The 21959-nt window shown below is 46.0% G+C and overlaps 1 protein-coding gene across 1 annotated transcript in view; it reads right to left on the bottom strand.

Annotated features, from left to right (window-relative positions):
• COL27A1 (collagen type XXVII alpha 1 chain) overlaps positions 1 to 21369 on the bottom strand; it is a 225796-nt gene extending 204427 nt beyond the window's left edge. Inside the window, exon 1 of the mRNA XM_069943643.1 lies at positions 21028 to 21369. Coding sequence (XP_069799744.1) covers positions 21028 to 21080 — 53 coding nt within the window. The 5' untranslated portion in view covers positions 21081 to 21369. The remainder of the gene's footprint in view (positions 1 to 21027) is intronic.
• Between the last annotated feature and the right edge of the window lie 590 nt (positions 21370 to 21959).

Raw genomic sequence — 21959 nt, 5'->3', positions numbered from 1 at the left:
ACAAGGAGCATATAAAAGACTCTTTACAATACAATATACATGACTATACCTGGTGTCCACACAGCCTGTAAGGAGCCATGGTATAGGATGGCTCAGTATCTGCAAGAATGCTAATTCTTCAGGCAGAGCAGTGCATTGTGGGAGCTCAGATATCACTCACACACAGTTAAATGGGTTTTCTCACAATTTATCATCTGTTGAATTAAGCAGCGGCCGAGCATGTGTCCGTGATGAGAACCACTGAGTGCTGTGTTTTACTGGAGACACTGAATCAATGCGGGGCCCCGCTCTGATCAGACTGGAAAGGCTGAGGACCCATTGTCTGTTGATCAATGAGGGTCTCAGGTAGTCATCATCTATCTTGTGATAAGTACCAATTATTGGAAAATCCTATTAAAGGGGTCCTGCCGGCATTTTTTGGTGACTAGAGTAAAGGGAGTGTACTATAGGGCCTCTCATAACTCATATTTCAATCCGTCGCTCCAGCACTGAGCTATAAGCTTTAAAAGTTTTATGTAAATTAGGAGGTAAAGCTCCCTGGGTGTTTCCCTGGCTGCAGAAGCCCAGCAATGTTCAGCTTCTGCAACCAGAGGAATGCCCAGGGGCTTTACCCTCTAAGGGCCCTATTACACCAAAAGATGTCTGACAGATTATCTGACTTTTCCAGCCAAAGTCAGGAACGGACTAGAAACAGAGAACAGGTCGTAAAGATAAGACTGAGATTTCTCCTCTTTTCGAATCCATTCCTGGCTTTGGCTGAAAAAATCTTAAAAATAATCTGTCAGACATCTTTTGGTGTAATAGGGCCTTGAATCTCAGCACTTCAGGAGCTTGGGAACGCCTCTTTAACATTTTGTACCAAAGGGGGTCGTTCTGGAACACAGCTGGATATATGGAAGGTTCCAAGTGTCTCCCTGACCTTACAGCTATCTTACAGTGTCCGCAGTTTGAAACTTGAACTGCAGTTGACACTGTGATAGGCCCTATGTAGGGAATCGGTGACTGCTGGATATCAATAAAAAAGTTCAGAACATATCTGTGTTGCTTGTGTCTAGGCTTTTATTTGAATAAAAACCACCTTTATTTGGGGTGTGAATGGTGTCATAGAGGCGGGGCCTATCACACTTTAAGGTATAATTATGCTTAGGCCTACTGTGCTATATGCCTGTCCATGATCAGCAGCACACACCGTGCATATAACACAGTGACATGTAATGGCAATGGGGCTGAGGGTAAGATAGGCCCCGCCTCCTTGACACTATTCTAACTCCGAATAAGGCCTTTTATTATGAAAATAAAACCACAGACACAGGCAACAAGGGTATGTTCTCAATGCTTTTATTGGTATCTATCCAGTGCTGCTGCCAGCTTGGTAAGTGGTCTGGGGGGCGACCAATTCACTTTAAAGGGTACCTGTCATCACTTTTATGCTGCCTGAACTATGGGGATGGTCCCCAGTGACTTCTCCCCACCCAAAGGGATTGATTGACAAATATCTCCCTATACCCAAACACAGAACGATCTATCAATCAAGACTGTAGGGGTGGGGAGAAGAACTGGGTCCGCCCCCATGACTTGTAGCTCAGCCAGCGACTACACATTTCTCTTAAAGGTACAAGACATGGCACAAATATTTTCTCTTTCATGTTCCCGACCCTGTAGTACACACAACATCCAATGAGATGTGTCAAAATTTTTGATCAGTCGGGACCCTCAAAATTTTTTTTAAAGTGACAGGAACACTATAAAATTCCAGCACAAATTAAGCCAACTTTATTAAGCAGCCTCAGCCACTAAACCTGAAGCAATTCTTGACTGTCTAGTCTAAGTTTACACTGTCTATGGATTAAAAAGTTTTAGTAGTTCGTGTGTCGGTATTGTCCAGTCCATGCCTGACCATATATTTCAATGCTGTAGCGTTATACGACTATAATAGTATCACAAACCAATGGGTCAGCATGGAGGAGAGAGCGTTGCTCGCACGCCTACACGCTCATTCATGAAAATATGCGGCAACAAGAACGTAGCCGGGGAATGGTGTCACATTTTACACGGTGATGGTGGAAGGGAGGGGATGACTGATGGTAAACACGGCGGCCTTTGAAGTGGGAGCCTCGCAGTTTGAACCCTGGTGTCATCTCTGTGTCACCCCATCTCCTTGTGTACCACTGGCTACCAAACATTAAGGAGTAAGCCGAGATTTGTTGTGTCTGTCAATTCGCCCATTTATAGCACACGGCCATGACAAGAAGTGTGTGAGGACACTGCTGGACGGGGTGAAAGGTAAACACCCTGCTGCTTCACACAAAGCCCCCTACACATAGCAAAGGGGGATTTCATTCCAACGCAAACACACAGCCCGGCGGAATAAGAACCAACTTAAAATGCCATCACTGCAATGGCTGAATGGAATTCCTGGGGCTTTATTGATCCGCAAACATTGATTTTCAATCAGAAAAGCGTGGATTATTTGATTTATAGGCTGCGGGTCCACTTGGCGCCATCTGTTGGCGAAATGACCACAGTGCGCAACTTATCATCGTCAAAAAGCTTCACACCTCCTGTTTGCCAAGTGGTGGTTCTGCTGCACAGACACTACAATACCCATCATGCCCGGAGGGCTAAGTTATAATTTTGTAATGACAGGAGAGTGAGGTCAGGGAACGCCGCTCAAACACTCAAGTCAATGGCGGAGATGTTCTCCTGAGCTGTGTGATAACCGCAAAATGACACGGAACACAGATTTTACGTGCATGACCTGCAGTAATTTACTCATGTAGCACTATACAACCCAGTGACCGCAACATGAGAACCCTAAGGGATATGTGAAAGATCAGAGCACCCTGGCTGGTTCATAGATTTGGGATAATGTGAGTCAATATGAGCAATACACATAATTACATTACCTATCTTGTATTATACTCCAGAGCTGCACTCACTATTCTGCTGATGGGGTCACTGTGTACATACATTACATTACTGATCCTGTACTGATTCTGAGTTACATCCTGTATTATACTTCAGAGCTGCACTCACTATTCTGCTAATGGGCTCACTGTGTACATACATTACATTACTGATCCGGAGTTAAATTCTGCATTATCCTTCAGAGCTGCCCTCACTATTCTGCTGGTGGGGTCACTGTGTACATACAATACATTACTGATCCTGTACTGATCCTGAGTTACATCCGGTATTATACTCCAGAGTTGCACTCACTATTCCGCTGGGGGGAGGGGTCATTGTGTACATACATTACATTACTGATCCTGTACTGATCCTGAGTTACATCCTGCATTATACTCCAGAGCTCCACTCACTATTCTGCTGGTGGGATCACTGTGTACATACATTACATTACTTATCCTGTACTGATCCTGAGTTACATCCTGCATTATACTCCAGAGCTGCACTCACTATTCTGCTGGTGGGGTCACTGTGTACATACATTAATGATCCTGAATTACATCCTGCATTTTACTCCAGAGCTGCACTCACTATTCTGCTGGTGGTGGTCACTGTGTACATACATTACATTACTGATCTTGTACTGATCCTTAGTTAAATCCTGTATTATACCCCAGAGCTGCACTCACTATTCTGCTGGTGGTGGTCACTGTGTATATACATTACATTACTGATCTTGTACTGATCCTTAGTTAAATCCTGTATTATACCCCAGAGCTGCACTCACTATTCTGCTGGTGGTGGTCACTGTGTATATACATTACATTACTGATCTTGTACTGATCCTTAGTTAAATCCTATATTATACTGCAGAGCTGCCCTCACTTTGCCACTTTCACATCACAAGTTTCTCATTACCCCTCACTAGCTCCAGGCCTGTAGACACTTTGGGGGAGATTTATCAAAGGGTGTAAAATTTAGACTGGTGCAAACTACCCACAGCAACCAATCACACATCTTAGCTTTCCTTTCAGCACTGCCTAAAGCTGAGCTGTGATTGGTTGCTGTGGGTAGTTTGCACCAGTCTAAATTTTACACCCTTTGATAAATCTCCCCCTTTGTTCTAGTGATTTGCATATTAGAAAGTGCAGTATTAACATCAGACACTGTACTGTCATCAAATGTAGGAAAAAGTAAGCGGTTAGGGGGTATCTGACTACGACTACAAGCTTGATGTGGTTTGCAATGACAATCAATAGATTTGCGCTTGCAGTCTTGTATTTAGCATTTTGGCCCATATATATTTTTATTGCTCTTGTAGCAGTGTTCCCCAACCAGTAGGTCGCCAGCTGTTGCAAAACTACAATTCCCAGCATGCCCTGACAGCCTTCGGCTGTCAGGGCATGCTGGGAATTGTAGTTTTGCAACAGCTGGAGAGAATGTCAGGGCATGCTGGGAATTGTAGTTTTGCTGTCAGGGCATGCTGGGAATTGTAGTTTTGCAAAAGCTGGAGAGAACAGGACTCCTGTAGACTGAGAGCCACTCTTTGCAGTGACTCTCCACTGTGGCTAGTAGAAGAGGGTCTCATGTGGGGGGCTTAAACACAGTAACATCCTTCTTTTTCTCATTAGACGTCTTTAAGAAGATTTACATGAAAGCAATGGTGTAACACATCTGTTTGTTATATGATTGTTTCTCTTCTCCGCTTCCTTTAGCCAAAAACAGTAAGAAATCTTGCATACCTAGCGGGGCAAGAGAGTAGTGGTCCTCAGGGAGGCCGTCTATCAACCTCCACAGCTTTCATCTCCTCCGGAGGAGGAAGGATCTAATAGGGACTCATCGGGATCGGATGTCCATGTGTGATCAATGGTGGCCGCACTGATCGTGGGGGATCAGACCTCACTAATCAAACACTGATGACCTGAGCATAGGCCATCCATGAATATTCCTGGGAAGCTGCTAGAAAGTCCCAGATCACAGGGAGCATGTGAGGACTGTCATGTCAGGAACATGGACAAAATGTTCCCGACATGAAGCCTATATACATAAGACAGTAATCTGGTAGTACCAAAATTGGTGGGCTCTTAGTAGGACCCACACCTATAGCAAGAATGAGTGGGGAGAAGCGCTCAACTAAGTGTCTCTCTCTATAGAAAATCTAAGTAGCCTGCAGTAAGGAGAAAGGGGGAGAGAGAAGTGCCTAGAAAAGTGCTTCTCCCCACCCAGTCTGTTGATTGGTGGGTGAGGGTCTCACCACCAAGACCCAGACTGACAATTAACTCATATATGTCATAAGTTTTGATCAGTCAGGCTGTGAGTGCTGAGACCCCCACCGAGTGGGGAGAAGAGCTCAGCTATGCACTTCTCTGTCCTAGACGCAGGAGTCTACAAAAAGTCTATGCAACCCATCTCCTGCAATGGGGAGAGGTGAGGAGCCAAGCGCTGAACTTATTCCCTTGATCGGTGGGGATCCCGACTGACATTTAACATCGACAAGTCATACGTTTTACACAGTCTGGGTGTTGACAACAACACAGTCGAGAGGCCTCCTTATACATTAGATAGTGATCTGGTCCTGCTAAAAGTGGTGGGCTCATCACTAGAACGAGTGGAGAGAAGCGTTAGGCTAAGCACTTCTCTTCCCATGTCTCTCCTTCCTGCAAGAGAAAGATTCTATAGAAAGTCTATGTTTCTCATCTCCTGCATTAAGGAGAGGGGCGAGGGGAGAAGTGCTTAGCTGAGTACTTCTCCCAACACATTCCAGTGATCTGTGGGGGGTATCACCACCAAAACCCCAAACTTTTGACATTAAGCGTCAGTCAGGATCTGAGGGCTGAGACCTCCAGCAATCACTAGAAGTGCTTGGATAAGCATTTCCCTCTCTGCTTTTCTGCTTATTGCAGGAGAGGGGCTACAGAGTCTCCTGCACCAAGGACAGAGAGAGGCACTCCGCTGAGCGCTTCTCCCTACTCATTCTAGCTATAGGTGGTGGTCTCAACAATTTATTTTACTGATCAAAACTGTCTATGTTAAATGTCAGTCAGGATCTCAATGATCACAAGAATGAGTGAGAAGAAGCGCTCAGCTAAACTCTTCTCTCTCCTTACTGCAGACAGATTGTACAAAAAGTCTATATAGCCCACCTCCTGCAGCGAGGACACAGTCAGGGAGTGAAGTGCTTAGCCAAGAGCTTCTCCCCACTCATCCAAGCAATCTCAGCACCCAGAAATCGACTCTATCAAGTCAAAAAATGTAAAGTCATCCAAACCTGCCAATATTATCATGATCAGATGATCTAACGTATCCGAACCCCTCCACCCCCATCAATGGCAGACCTTGGGTCTAAATACGCCCAAGCCTTCAGATTACATGGAGTGTAATACGCATTCCTCCAGCATGGGGGCGCCGCTCCCACCACTAACACTGGTCGGGGGCTAATGACATGCAATTAGCAGGAATGCACAAAAATACGCAAACAATGAAAAAGGCGACGTACAGCTTGGCAAGGCGCCTGGCCCTCATAAATGACGTCCATTGTGTCCCCTTAGGACGGTCAATGAGATAATGTGGGAAGGCAGATGGCCTAGGACAGCGTACGGATGGCTCTATAGGTGGATACAGCTACCCCCCATTACTGGCAATACCTTACACCTCTACAAGTTACAGCAGGAGCCCGAGACACATTCCAGGGGTCCGCAGGTCGGGAAATGGCAAAATTACATCTACGTCAAAACATGGTATGACTTCCAAAGGGCGACACGGGTCCGGGGGCTAGATACAGATCACCAGGCAGGAATCCATGCAGGTCATAGGGGTACGGCCTCTGTCTATCCGCACATGTATAGATGTAATCCAGCGGCGTCTCTACCCTACAGGCAGGCCACACCACTACTATGGGGGCCGCGGCACTTCACTGCCTCCACTACTCCCATTACACAGTCATAGCAATGCTTCCTCCCACCAGTAGGGGAGCCACTGATTATTACAGTTCCCATAGCATCATATGCAGTTAGCTCCCCTAGTGGCTGGACATGTATATGTCTGACCCACCCATATAAATATATGAACAGGGATCAGTAGCTTGAACGTGCAGAATAGTGAGTTCAGCTCTGGAATATAATACAGGATGTAACTCAGGATCAGTACAGGATCAGTAATGTAATGTATGTACACAGTGACCCCACCAGCAGAATAGTGAGTGCTGCTCTGGAGTATAATACAGGATGTTACTCAGGATCAGTAATGTAATTTATGTACACAGTGACCTCACCAGCAGAATAGTGAGTGCAGCTCTGGAGTATAACACAGGATGTAACTCAGGATCAGTAGTGTAGAGGTTACTTGGCTGGTTGAGTAAGAATTACATAGAGTATATTTTCCTATATACCTGCTCCTTTACATTTAATAGAACCGTCAGCCTGTCTGTCACCAACCATTCCTCATCATGTGCCAGTGTTTGCCGCCGGTGATAACACTGGACTACAAGTTCCAGCATGCCTCATGAGAGTCTGGCTTGAAGAACATCCTGACAGCTGAAGTGTTACAGGGAATCATGGAAGGTTTGTTTAGACTACTTCGCATTGTCCACGAATGAGTGACAGGCTGGACTGGCAGCATACCACACTGAAGGGTTAATCCGTGCCCTATAGGTGCATAGGGGTTAGGGCAGGTAGGGGCAAGGGTGTGTCTGGCACACTTCACCACTAGGATCCCCTCCAGTCTAGGTGTGCAACCCAGAGCGGCTGTATCCCTGCGGGGCATCTGCTAATAACCCGCTGTGCAGCGTCTGGAGTCTCCAGCCAGGAGGGCAGGTAACCAGAGCAGCCATAAAGCAAGGAAGTCTGAGCTTTCCTCCTATCTGTCCCTATGTGGAGGTAGCAGAGCTGAGTTTGGATAAACCTACCCCATAACATTATAACAGTAGTACACACAACACATGAACACAACTATCACAGCAGAGCACCTACTCCTTACTGCAATGTCATTAACGGGAGCTGGACTGAACAGGTTGGATGCTTTATACAATCCACTACTAGATGACTACAGGTGGAATGTGGAGGAGAAGGGGTTACTGACGCACTGGGTGTGCAAGGTGCTAAATGAGAAAAAATTAATGCACAGTAAGGAAGGGGTTACCCTAAGCAATGAATTGCTATGACAGAAAAGCCTTGATTTACCTTTCAGGGACAGTGTGGATAGAGACAGGCTCACAGAATGCAAATACGTAGCAGGAGCTAAACTCCGCCCCCACTTCCTGTGTTCTGTCCTGGTTTCTCTGTTGCTAGAGACAGACTAATATTAACAACAAGACAGCGCCATAAAAGTGGGTGGGGCTTAGCAAAAGGTAGTATGGAACCTAGTACCTAACACACTTATTAGACACTGGTGTGATGTACAGACAGTGACAGATGTTCCTGCACCCTTATACCTTGTGGGTGCACCCTGTCAATTGTTGAGCAGTACAACAAAAAGTGACCTCACTGACCATATATAATTCTAAAACAAAACTCCGATCCCATGAAGGTATCTTTAAAAACGTATATGCTCAATATCTCATGACGCGTCTTTACATGTCTTATGGACCGGTTCTCCGCTGTGACTGTCGTGGACGTGCATTGATAGTAGGGTACAACTAAGTATTCTGGGACTTGTAGTTGCATACGGATCCAGCAAAAAAAAAAAAAATCTTCAAATCAACTGCTGACAGAAATGTGTCATTTACTTGTATTAAAAAATCTCCAGTCTTTCAGTATGTATCATCTGCTGTATGTCCTGCAGGGAGTGGTGTATTCTTTCCAGTGTGACACAGTGCTCTCTGCTGCCACCTCTGTCCATGTCAGGAACTGTCCAGAGCAGTAGAGGTTTTCTATGGGGATTTGTTGCTGGTCTGGACAGTTCCTGACAATTTATATAACTTTCTGATACCAGTTGATTTAAAAGACACAAAAATCACTATAAGTAATGGATAGGGATAGGAAGCCATCCAGTTGTTGCAAAACTACAATTCCCATCATGCCTGGACAGCCAAAGCCTTCGGCTTTGGCTGTCCAGGCATGATGGGAATTGTGGTTTTGCAACAACTGGTGGGCCGCAGGTATCTGGTATACAGCATTGGAAGCCCCCTATATGCATCCACTATGTGTCCCAGCTCATAGGCTGTGCTCTCCTCCCTGTCACTTCCCGCTCCTGCCACTGACATATACTGTAGCGTAGGGATTAAAGTGTCATCTGAGGAGAGTGCTGGATGACTGATCCTTACTGGCTGCAGTCACGTCTAGGACGGCTCTCCCTGGAGCGCAGCCTATAGTGCAATCTAAGGTTTAGCTGTTCCTCCCATCACTTATCCTGACTTCACCGACTTACGGCTCGCTTCATCCCCCGCTTATTTTTATTTTTTTTCACCCGAACGTTTATAATTTGACCAAATATAGCGAATAAATCCATCCAGCTCCACAAATATATACACTGCTTCCTCCTAGCTATAGTGTTTATATACAAGGATATACTGTACATACAGGATGGGGCGTAACACAGATATTAGCACCATCGTAAAGGGGTACTCCCCTTTCTAATTGACTGGTGTCAGGAAGTGCCAGAGATTTGTCATTTACTTCTTTTAAAAAATGTCAAATCTTCCAGTACTTATCAGCTGCTGTATGTCCTGCAAGAAGTGATGTATTCTGTCCAGTCTGGAGAGTGGGAGAGGTTTTCTATGGGGGTTTTCTACTGCTCTATATGGCAGAGAGCACTATGACAGATTGAAGAGGATACACCCCTTCCAGCAGGACATACAGCAGCTGATAAGTACTGGAAGTGGTGCATTCTTTCCAGTCCAGTCTGACACAGTGCTCTCTGCTGCCACCTCTGTCCATAGTAGTAGCAGCAAATCCCCATAGAAAACCTCTCCTGCTCTCCAGACTGGAAATAATACACCACTTCCTGCAGGACATAAAGCAGCTGATACGTACTAGAAAACTGGAGATTTTTTTTTAATAGAAGTAAATTATAAATCTCTGGCACTTTCTGACACCAGTTAATTTGAAAGATTTTTGTTTGCCGGAGTGCCCCTGTAAATACTCTCACATTGTCCCTGTGACAGCCACAATGCCTGCTGTCTCCTTCTCGGACATGGCTCCACTAGACAGGACAGCGCTATGTACTGTAATAGGGATCACGGCTAGTCACATGGGATTAGAGGACTAAGAGGATCTGGGACCCCGGTGTCTAGTCTTGGGACGGGGCACTGGATCCGCAACGTTAATCTCATCCACAGGGAACTAATTGTTGGGTAAATGAGCGGACTCAATGATATCCCCTGGGAACACCGGCCGGGGGATCACTTTAACCTAAAGGGAAAAAGTTAATCCGTCTCCCTACAGAAGTGATTATGGAGTTCAAAGCTTCATGGGACAGAGATTGTAAGTGTTTACGCTGCAGAGGATTGCTGGGAGGCTCGCGGAGCACTGGCCAGCTGTGCGCTCACATTTCCAGTACAGATAGTGACCCCTCTGTATACGCCGTATCCCCGCACAGCCCTCATCCAGCAGGGTGACTCTCAGCCCAGGAACAGCCCCCCTAGTACAGACTCCTCTGAGCTCATCATAGGAATCCCCCCACCAGTGCTTAGCACGGGGTCCTATATACACTGTATACACTATACAACAAACAACGCATGGGACCCCAAGAATTCTGCAACAAAGGTCATAGCACATATGGGGGCCGAGTCAGCCAACAGGGATGGGGACTATAAGAAAGACCACTATAGGATCATATACATACTGTATACATATACTATACAAGAGACACCACTGTATACATATACTATACAAGAGACACCACTCTATACATATACTATACAAGAGACACCACTCTATACATATACTATACAAGAGACACCACTGTATACATATACTATACAAGAGACACCACTCTATACATATACTATACAAGAGACACCACTGTATACATATACTATACAAGAGACACCACTGTATACATATACTATACAAGAGACACCACTGTATACATATACTATACAAGAGACACCACTGTATACATATACTATACAAGAGACACCACTGTATACATATACTATACAAGAGACACCACTCTATACATATACTATACAAGAGACACCACTGTATACATATACTATACAAGAGACACCACTGTATACATATACTATAGAAGAGACACCACTGTATACATATACTATACAAGAGACACCACTCTATACATATACTATACAAGAGACACCACTCTATACATATACTATACAAGAGACACCACTCTATACATATACTATACAAGAGACACCACTCTATACATATACTATACAAGAGACACCACTGTATACATATACTATACAAGAGACACCACTGTATACATATACTATACAAGAGACACCACTCTATACATATACTATACAAGAGACACCACTCTATACATATACTATACAAGAGACACCACTGTATACATATACTATACAAGAGACACCACTGTATACATATATTATACAAGAGACACCACTCTATACATATACTATACAAGAGACACCACTCTATACATATACTATACAAGAGACACCACTGTATACATATACTATACAAGAGACACCACTGTATACATATACTATACAAGAGACACTACTGTATACATATACTATACAAGAGACACCACTCTATACATATACTATACAAGAGACACCACTCTATACATATACTATACAAGAGACACCACTCTATACATATACTATACAAGAGACACCACTCTATACATATACTATACAAGAGACACCACTGTATACATATACTATACAAGAGACACCACTCTATACATATACTATACAAGAGACACCACTGTATACATATACTATACAAGAGACACCACTGTATACATATACTATACAACAGACACCACTGTATACATATACTATACAAGAGACACCACTGTATACATATACTATACAAGAGACACCACTGTATACATATACTATACAAGAGACACCACTCTATACATATACATATCCTATACAAGAGACACCACTCTATACATATACTATACAAGAGACACCACTGGATACATATACTATACAAGAGACACCACTGTATACATATCCTATACAAGAGACACCACTCTATACATATCCTATACAAGAGACACCACTCTATACATATACTATACAAGAGACACCACTGGATACACATCCTATACAGGGTGAATACACAATGGGGACCAATAACATACTATAGAATTGGCCTGCAAGGAACCCTGCACACACCTCCATTATACACTATACACACCTCCATTATACACTATACACACCTCACACCTCCACTATACACTGCACACACCTCCACTATACACTGCACACACCTACACTATACACTGCACACACCTCCATTATACACTATACACACCTCACACCTCCACTAAACACTGCACACATTTCCACTATACACTGCACACACCTCTACTATACACTGCACACACCTCCACTATACACTGCACACACCTCCACTATACACACCTCACACCTCCACTATACACTGCACACACCTCCACTATACACACCTCACACCTCCACTATACACTATACACACCTCACCTCCACTATACACTGCACACACCTCCACTATACACTGCACACACCTCCACTATACACTGCACACACCTCGACTATACACACCTCACACCTCCACTATACACTGCACACACCTACACCATACACTGCACACACCTCCACTATACACTGCACACACACCTCCACTATACACTATACACACCTCACACCTCCACTATACACTGCACACACCTCGACTATACACACCTCACACCTCCACTATACACTGCACACACCTCCACTATACACTGCACACACCTCCACTATACACTGCACACACCTCCATTATACACTATACACACCTCACACCTCCACTAAACACTGCACACATCTCCACTATACACTGCACACACCTCTACTATACACTGCACACACCTCCACTATACACTGCACACACCTCCACTATACACACCTCACACCTCCACTATACACTATACACACCTCACCTCCACTATACACTGCACACACCTCTACTATACACTGCACACACCTCCACTATACACTGCACACACCTCTACTATATACTGCACACACCTCCACTATACACTGCACACACCTACACTATACACTATACACTGCACACACCTACACTATACACTGCACACACCTCCATTATACACTATACACCTCACACCTCCACTATACACTGCACACACCTCCACTATACACTGCACACACCTCCACTATACACTGCACACACCTACACTATACACTATACACTGCACACACCTACACTATACACTGCACACACCTCCATTATACACTATACACCTCACACCTCCACTATACACTGCACACACCTCCACTATACACACCTCACACCTCCACTATACACTGCACACACCTCCACTATACACACCTCACACCTCCACTATACACTGCACACACCTCCACTATACACTGCACACACCTCCACTATACACTGCACACACCTCCATTATACACTATACACTGCACACACCTCCATTATACACTATACACTGCACACACCTACACCATCCCCTGCACACACCAGCACTATACACTGCACACACCTACACTATAGACTATACACACCTGCACTATGCACTATACACTGCCAGCCAATAAGTGCAGACAGACCAGGAGCCTGTACACACTGCGTGTAGCACACAGGAGGCCCTGTCAGTGCAGTAAGGGCTATTCCATACACTGTAAACAATTTATTAGAGACCCTCCTCAGGCATTATATAGGGATCCTCTGCAGATGCCACTATATACAGGACATACAGGGGCATTCAGTAGAACCCTGAAACATGACATACACTATATATGGGGACCCTATGGGTGCAGTCAGTAGGGATCATATACATATTACACACTATATAGGGGGTCTCTATACAAAACACTATATAGGGAGGTTTTATACACATGACACTATATAGGGGGTCCTATACACATGACACTATATGGGAGGTATATACACATGACACTATATAGGGGTCCTATACACATGACACTATAAAGGGGGGTCCTATACACATGACACTATATATAGGAGGTATATACACATGGCACTATATAGGGGTCCTATGCACATGACACTATATGGGGGGTCCTATACACATGACACTATATAGGGGGTCGTATACAGATGACACTATATTTAGGGGGTATATATACATGACACTATATGGGGGGGTCCTATACACATGACACTATATATGGGGGGTCCTATACACATGACACTATATGGGTGGGTCCTATACACATGACACTATATGGGGGGTCCTATACACATGACACTATATGGGGGGGGGTCCTATACAGATGACACTATATGGGGGGTCCTATACAGATGACACTATATGGGGGGTCCTATACACATGACACTATATATGGGGGGTCCTATACACATGACACTATATATGGGGGGTCCTATACACATGACACTATATGGGGGGGTCCTATACACATGACACTATATGGGGGGTCCTATACACATGATACTATATGGGGGGTCCTATACACATGACACTATATTGGGGGTCCTATACACATGACACTATATTGGGGGTCCTATACACATGACGCTATATATAGGGGTCCTATACACATGACACTATATAGGGGGTCCTATACACATGACACTATATAGGGGGGTCCTATACACATGACACTATATGGGGGGGGGTCCTATACACATGACACTATATGGGGGGGGGTCCTATACACATGACACTTTATGGGGGGTCCTATACACATGACACTTTATGGGGGGGTCCTATACACATGACACTATATGGGGGGGTCCTATACACATGACACTATATGGGGGGGTCCTATACACATGACACTATATTGGGGGGGTCCTATACACATGACACTATATGGGGGGTCCTATACACATGACACTATATTGGGGGTCCTATACACATGACACTATATTGGGGGTCCTTTACACATGACACTATATAGGGGGTCCTATACACATGACACTATATGGGGGGTCCTATACACATGACACTATATATAGGGGGTCCTATACACATGACACTATATTGGGGGTCCTATACACATGACACTATATTGGGGGTCCTATACACATGACACTATATATAGGGGTCCTATACACATGACACTATATAGGGGGTCCTATACACATGACACTATATAGGGGGTATATATACATGACACTTTATGGGGGGGGTCCTATACACATGACACTATATGGGGGGGGTCCTATACACATGACACTATATGGGGGGGTCCTATACACATGACACTTTATGGGGGGGTCCTATACACATGACACTATATGGGGGGGGGGTCCTATACACATGACACTATATGGGGGGTCCTATACACATGACACTATATATAGGGGGTCCTATGCACATGACACTATATAGGGGGGTCCTATGCACATGACACTATATGCGGGGTCCTATACACATGACACTATATATGGTGGGGGTCCTATACACATGACACTATATGGGGGGTCCTATACACATGACACTATATAGGGGTCGTATACACATGACACTATATGGGGGTTCCTATACACATGACACTATATAGGGGTCCTGTACACATGACAATATATATAGGGGGTCCTATACACATGACACTATATTGGGGGGGTCCTATACAAATGACACTATATATACGGGGGCCCTATACACATGACACTATATGAGGGGGGCACTGTATGGGGGGGGTCCTATACACATGACACTATATATGGGGGGGTCCTATACACATGACACTATATGGGGGGGGGGTCCTATACACATGACACTATATATGGTGGGGGTCCTATACACATGACACTATATGGGGGGTCCTATACACATGACACTATATAGGGGTCGTATACACATGACACTATATGGGGGGTCCTATACACATGACACTATATAGGGGTCCTGTACACATGACAATATATATAGGGGGTCCTATACAAATGACACTATATATACGGGGGCCCTATACACATGACACTATATGAGGGGGGCACTGTATGGGGGGGGTCCTATACACATGACACTATATTGGGGGGGGTCCTATACACATGACACTATATTGGGGGGGGGGTCCTATACACATGACACTATATGAGAGGGGCACTGTATGGGGGGGTCCTATACACATGACACTATATTAGGGGGGGTGTCACTATATAGGGGGGTCCTATACACATGACATTATATATAGGGGGTCCTATACACATGACACTATATGGGGGGGGGGTCCTATACACATGACACTATATATACGGGGGTTCTATACACATGACACTATATGGGGGGGTCCTATACACATGACACTATATATAGGGGGTCCTATACACATGACACTATATGGGGGGTCCTATACACATGACACTATATATAGGGGGTCCTATGCACATGACACTATATAGGGGGGTCCTATACACATGACACTATATAGGGGGGTCCTATACACATGACACTATATGGGGGGGGGCCTATACACATGACACTATATGGGGAGTCCTATACACATGACACTTTATGGGGGGGTCCTATACACTTGACACTATATGGGGGGGGGTCCTATACACATGACACTATAGGGGGGGGTCCTATACACATGACACTATATAGGGGGGTCCTATGCACATGACACTATATGGGGGGTCCTATACACATGACACTATATAGGGTTCCTGTACACATGACAATATATATAGGGAGTCCTATACACATGACACTATATTGGGGGGGTCCTATACAAATGACACTATATATACGGGGGCCCTATACACATGACACTATATGAGGGGGGCACTGTATGGGGGGGTCCTATACACATGACACTATATTAGGGGGGGTGTCACTATATAGGGGGGTCCTATACACATGACATTATATATAGGGGGTCCTATACACATGACACTATATGGGGGGGGTCCTATACACATGACACTATATATAGGGGGTCCTATACACATGACACTATATGGGGGGGGTCCTATACACATGACACTATATATAGGGGGTCCTATACACATGACACTATATGGGGGGTCCTATACACATGACACTATATATAGGGGGTCCTATGCACATGACACTATATGGGGGGTCCTATACACATGACACTATATAGGGGGGTCCTATACACATGACACTATATGGGGGGGTCCTATACATATGACACTATATGGGGGGTCCTATACACATGACACTTTATGGGGGGGTCCTATACATATGACACTATATGGGGGGGGGTCCTATACACATGACACTATAGGGGGGGGTCCTATACACATGACACTGTATAGGGGGGTCCTATGCACATGACACTATATGGGGGGGTCCTATACACATGACACTATATAGGGGTCGTATACACATGACACTATATGGGGGGTCCTATACACATGACACTATATAGGGGTCCTATACACATGACCCTATATTGGGGGGGGTCCTATACAAATGACACTATATATACGGGGGTCCTATGCACATGACACTATATTGGGGGGGGGGGTCCTATACAAATGACACTGTATATACGGGGGTCCTATACACATGACACTATATATATGGGGGTCCTATGCACATGACACTATATTAGGGGGGTGGGTCCTATACACATGACACTATATTGGGGGGCACTATATAGGGGGGTCCTGTACACATGACACTATATAGGGGGGTTCTATACACATGACACTATATATACGGGGGTTCTATACACATGACACTATATATGGGGGGCTCCTATACACATGACACTATATATGGGGGGGTCCTATACACATGACACTATATGGGGGGGTCCTATACACATGACACTATATGGGGGGGGTCCTATACACATGACACTATATATAGGGAGTCCTATACACATGACATTATATGAGGGGGGTCCTATACACATGACACTATATATAGGGGGGTCCTATACACATGACACTATATATGGGGGGGGGTCCTATACACATGACACTTTATGGGGGGGGTCCTATACACATGACACTTTATGGGGGGGGTCCTATACACATGACACTATATGGGGGGTCCTATACACATGACACTTTATGGGGGGGTCCTATACACATGACACTATATATGGGGGGGTCCTATACACATGACACTATATGGGGGGGGGTCCTATACACATGACACTATATGGGGGGGGGGGTCCTATACACATGACACTATATAGGGGGGGGGTCCTATACACATGACACTATATATGGGGGGGTCCTATACACATGACACTATATATGGGGGGTCCTATACACATGACACTATATGGGGGGGGTCCTATACACATGACACTATATGGGGGGGGGTCCTATACACATGACACTATATGGGGGGGGTCCTATACACATGACACTATATGGGGGGGTCCTATACACATGACACTATATGGGGGGGGGGGTCCTATACACATGACACTTTATGGGGGGGGGTCCTATACACATGACACTTTATGGGGGGGTCCTATACACATGACACTATATGGGGGGGGTCCTATACACATGACACTATATGGGGGGTCCTATACACATGACACTATATGGGGGGGTCCTATACACATGACACTATATGGGGGGGGGGTCCTATACACATGACACTATATGGGGGGGGTCCTATACACATGACACTATATGGGGGGGTCCTATACACATGACACTATATATGGGGGGGGGTCCTATACACATGACACTATATGGGGGGGGGTCCTATACACATGACACTATATATGTGGGGGTCCTATACACATGACACTATATAGGGGGGTCCTATACACATGACACTATATGGGGGGGGTCCTATACACATGACACTATATGGGGGGGTCCTATACACATGACACTATATATGGGGGGGTCCTATGCACATGACACTATATGGGGGTCGTATACACATGACACTATATGGGGGGGTCCTATACACATGACACTATATATGGGGGGGGGTCCTATACACATGACACTATATAGGGGGGGTCCTATACACATGACACTATATAGGGGGGGGGGTCCTATACACATGACACTATATGGGGGGGGGGGTCCTATACACATGACACTATATGGGGGGGGGGTCCTATACACATGACACTATATATGGGGGGTCCTATACACATGACACTATATGGGGGGGGTCCTATACACATGACACTATATAGGGGGGTCCTATACACATGACACTATATATGGGGGGGGGGTCCTATACACATGACACTATATGGGGGGGGGGTCCTATACACATGACACTATATGGGGGGGGGTCCTATACACATGACACTATATATGGGGGGTCCTATACACATGACACTATATGGGGGGGTCCTATACACATGACACTATATGGGGGGGGGGTCCTATACACATGACACTATATATGGGGGGGGGGTCCTATACACATGACACTATATAGGGGGGGTCCTATACACATGACACTATATGGGGGGGGGGGTCCTATACACATGACACTATATATGGGGGGTCCTATACACATGACACTATATGGGGGGGTCCTATACACATGACACTATATATGGGGGGGTCCTATACACATGACACTATATAGGGGGGGTCCTATACACATGACACTATATAGGGGGGGGGTCCTATACACATGACACTATATATGGGGGGGGTCCTATACACATGACACTATATATGGGGGGGTCCTATACACATGACACTATATATGGGGGGTCCTATACACATGACAGTATATATGGGGGGGTCCTATACACATGACACTATATATGGGGGGGGGGGGTCCTATACACATGACACTATATATGGGGGGGTCCTATACACATGACACTATATAGGGGGGGTCCTATACACATGACACTATATGGGGGGGTCCTATACACATGACACTATATAGGGGGTCCTATACACATGACACTATATATGGGGGGGCACTATATGGGGGGGTCCTATACACATGACACTATATGGGGGGGTCCTATACACATGACACTATATATGGGGGGGGTCCTATACACATGACACTATATGGGGGGGGGGTCCTATACACATGACACTATATGGGGGGGGTCCTATACACATGACACTATATAGGGGGGGTCCTATACACATGACACTATATATGGGGGGGGGGTCCTATACACATGACACTATATGGGGGGGGGTCCTATACACATGACACTATATATGGGGGGGTCCTATACACATGACACTATATAGGGGGGGTCCTATACACATGACACTATATATGGGGGGGGGGGCCTATACACATGACACTATATATGGGGGGGGGGTCCTATACACATGACACTATATATGGGGGGGGGTCCTATACACATGACACTATATGGGGGGGGTCCTATACACATGACACTATATATGGGGGGGCACTATACACATGACACTATATATGGGGGGTCCTATACACATGACACTATATGGGGGGGGTCCTATACACATGACACTATATATGGGGGGGGGTCCTATACACATGACACTATATGGGGGGGGGTCCTATACACATGACACTATATAGGGGGGGGTCCTATACACATGACACTATATATGGGGGGGTCCTATACACATGACACTAGATATGGGGGGGGGGGTCCTATACACATGACACTATATATGGGGGGTCCTATACACATGACACTATATGGGGGGGGGGGTCCTATACACATGACACTATATATGGGGGGGGGTCCTATACACATGACACTATATATGGGGGGGGGTCCTATACACATGACACTATATATGGGGGGGGCGTCCTATACACATGACACCATATATGGGGGGGGTCCTATACACATGACACTATATATGGGGGGGGGTCCTATACACATGACACTATATATGGGGGGGGGTCCTATACACATGACACTATATATGGGGGGGGCGTCCTATACACATGACACCATATATGGGGGGGGTCCTATACACATGACACTATATAGGGGGGGGTCCTATACACATGACACTATATATGGGGGGGCACTATATAGGGGTCCCCCCGCACCCCCGGTCCCGCACTCACCCCCTGGTCGCGGCTGCTCTGATGCTGGAGCCCGGGGCAGATACCGGCTCCATCACGGTTACTTCATTCTTTCGGTCGGGATCGTTAGGTCCATCGGAGGGAGAGGATGAGTCCCGGTCCCGGCACCCTGCGATCCCACATAAGACTGGTGCACTGGGCACTCACCCCCCGGGGACGCGGCATGCACCTTGGGAGGGGGGCAGTGGGCAGGTCTGGGGTGTGCTGGGACCCATGGCAGCCTGACCCCTGGCAGAGCTCCGTGCACCCCCTCTTGTGACTTTCGGGGGGTCCCTGGCCAGCCTGCACTCGGAGATTCCTCCCTGCTGGACCCGAGGCGCAGGGAAAGGAAGGTTCAGAGCAATGCAGTGCATATAATAGAGCCGGAGCTGTGCGCTCAGCGCCCCTGCTGACCCCTAGCGGCCACACACCAATACTACGCTCTGCTCCAAAACTTTTCTTCATTTATTCCCTTTTCCTTCTGTCCCTGGTGATTTGTATAAAGGGGAACACTCCATGCTGCGTGTAGCTGCAGGTCTCCACTGTGACCAGAGCCCACCCCAGAAGAGAACCCACCACCCAGGACGTCCACTGGAAAAGCCAGAATAGTGGAGAAGAGGCTGAGCTCCCCCGGGCACATTCACCCACAGGATTACTCCTCACAGTCACTGGAGACATTCACAGCAGTGTGGTAAAGCGAGGTGGGGGAGGGGGGCTCTGGGGGGGCCATACTGTACAGGTCAGGAGCTCCTCATCCAGTGTTCATAGGAAGATCAACTGATACAGCACCGAGCACACTATACCAGCACCGTACAGCACCGAGCACATTATACCAGCACTGTACAGCACCGAGCACACTATTCCACCACCGTACAGCACCAAGCACATTATACTGGCACCATACAGCACTGAGCACATTATACCAGCACTGTACA

This window comes from Dendropsophus ebraccatus, chromosome 10 (genome assembly GCF_027789765.1).
Source record: "Dendropsophus ebraccatus isolate aDenEbr1 chromosome 10, aDenEbr1.pat, whole genome shotgun sequence".
Classification (NCBI taxonomy): Eukaryota; Metazoa; Chordata; class Amphibia; order Anura; family Hylidae; genus Dendropsophus; species Dendropsophus ebraccatus.
This window is presented reverse-complemented; position numbering and strand designations above follow the sequence as displayed.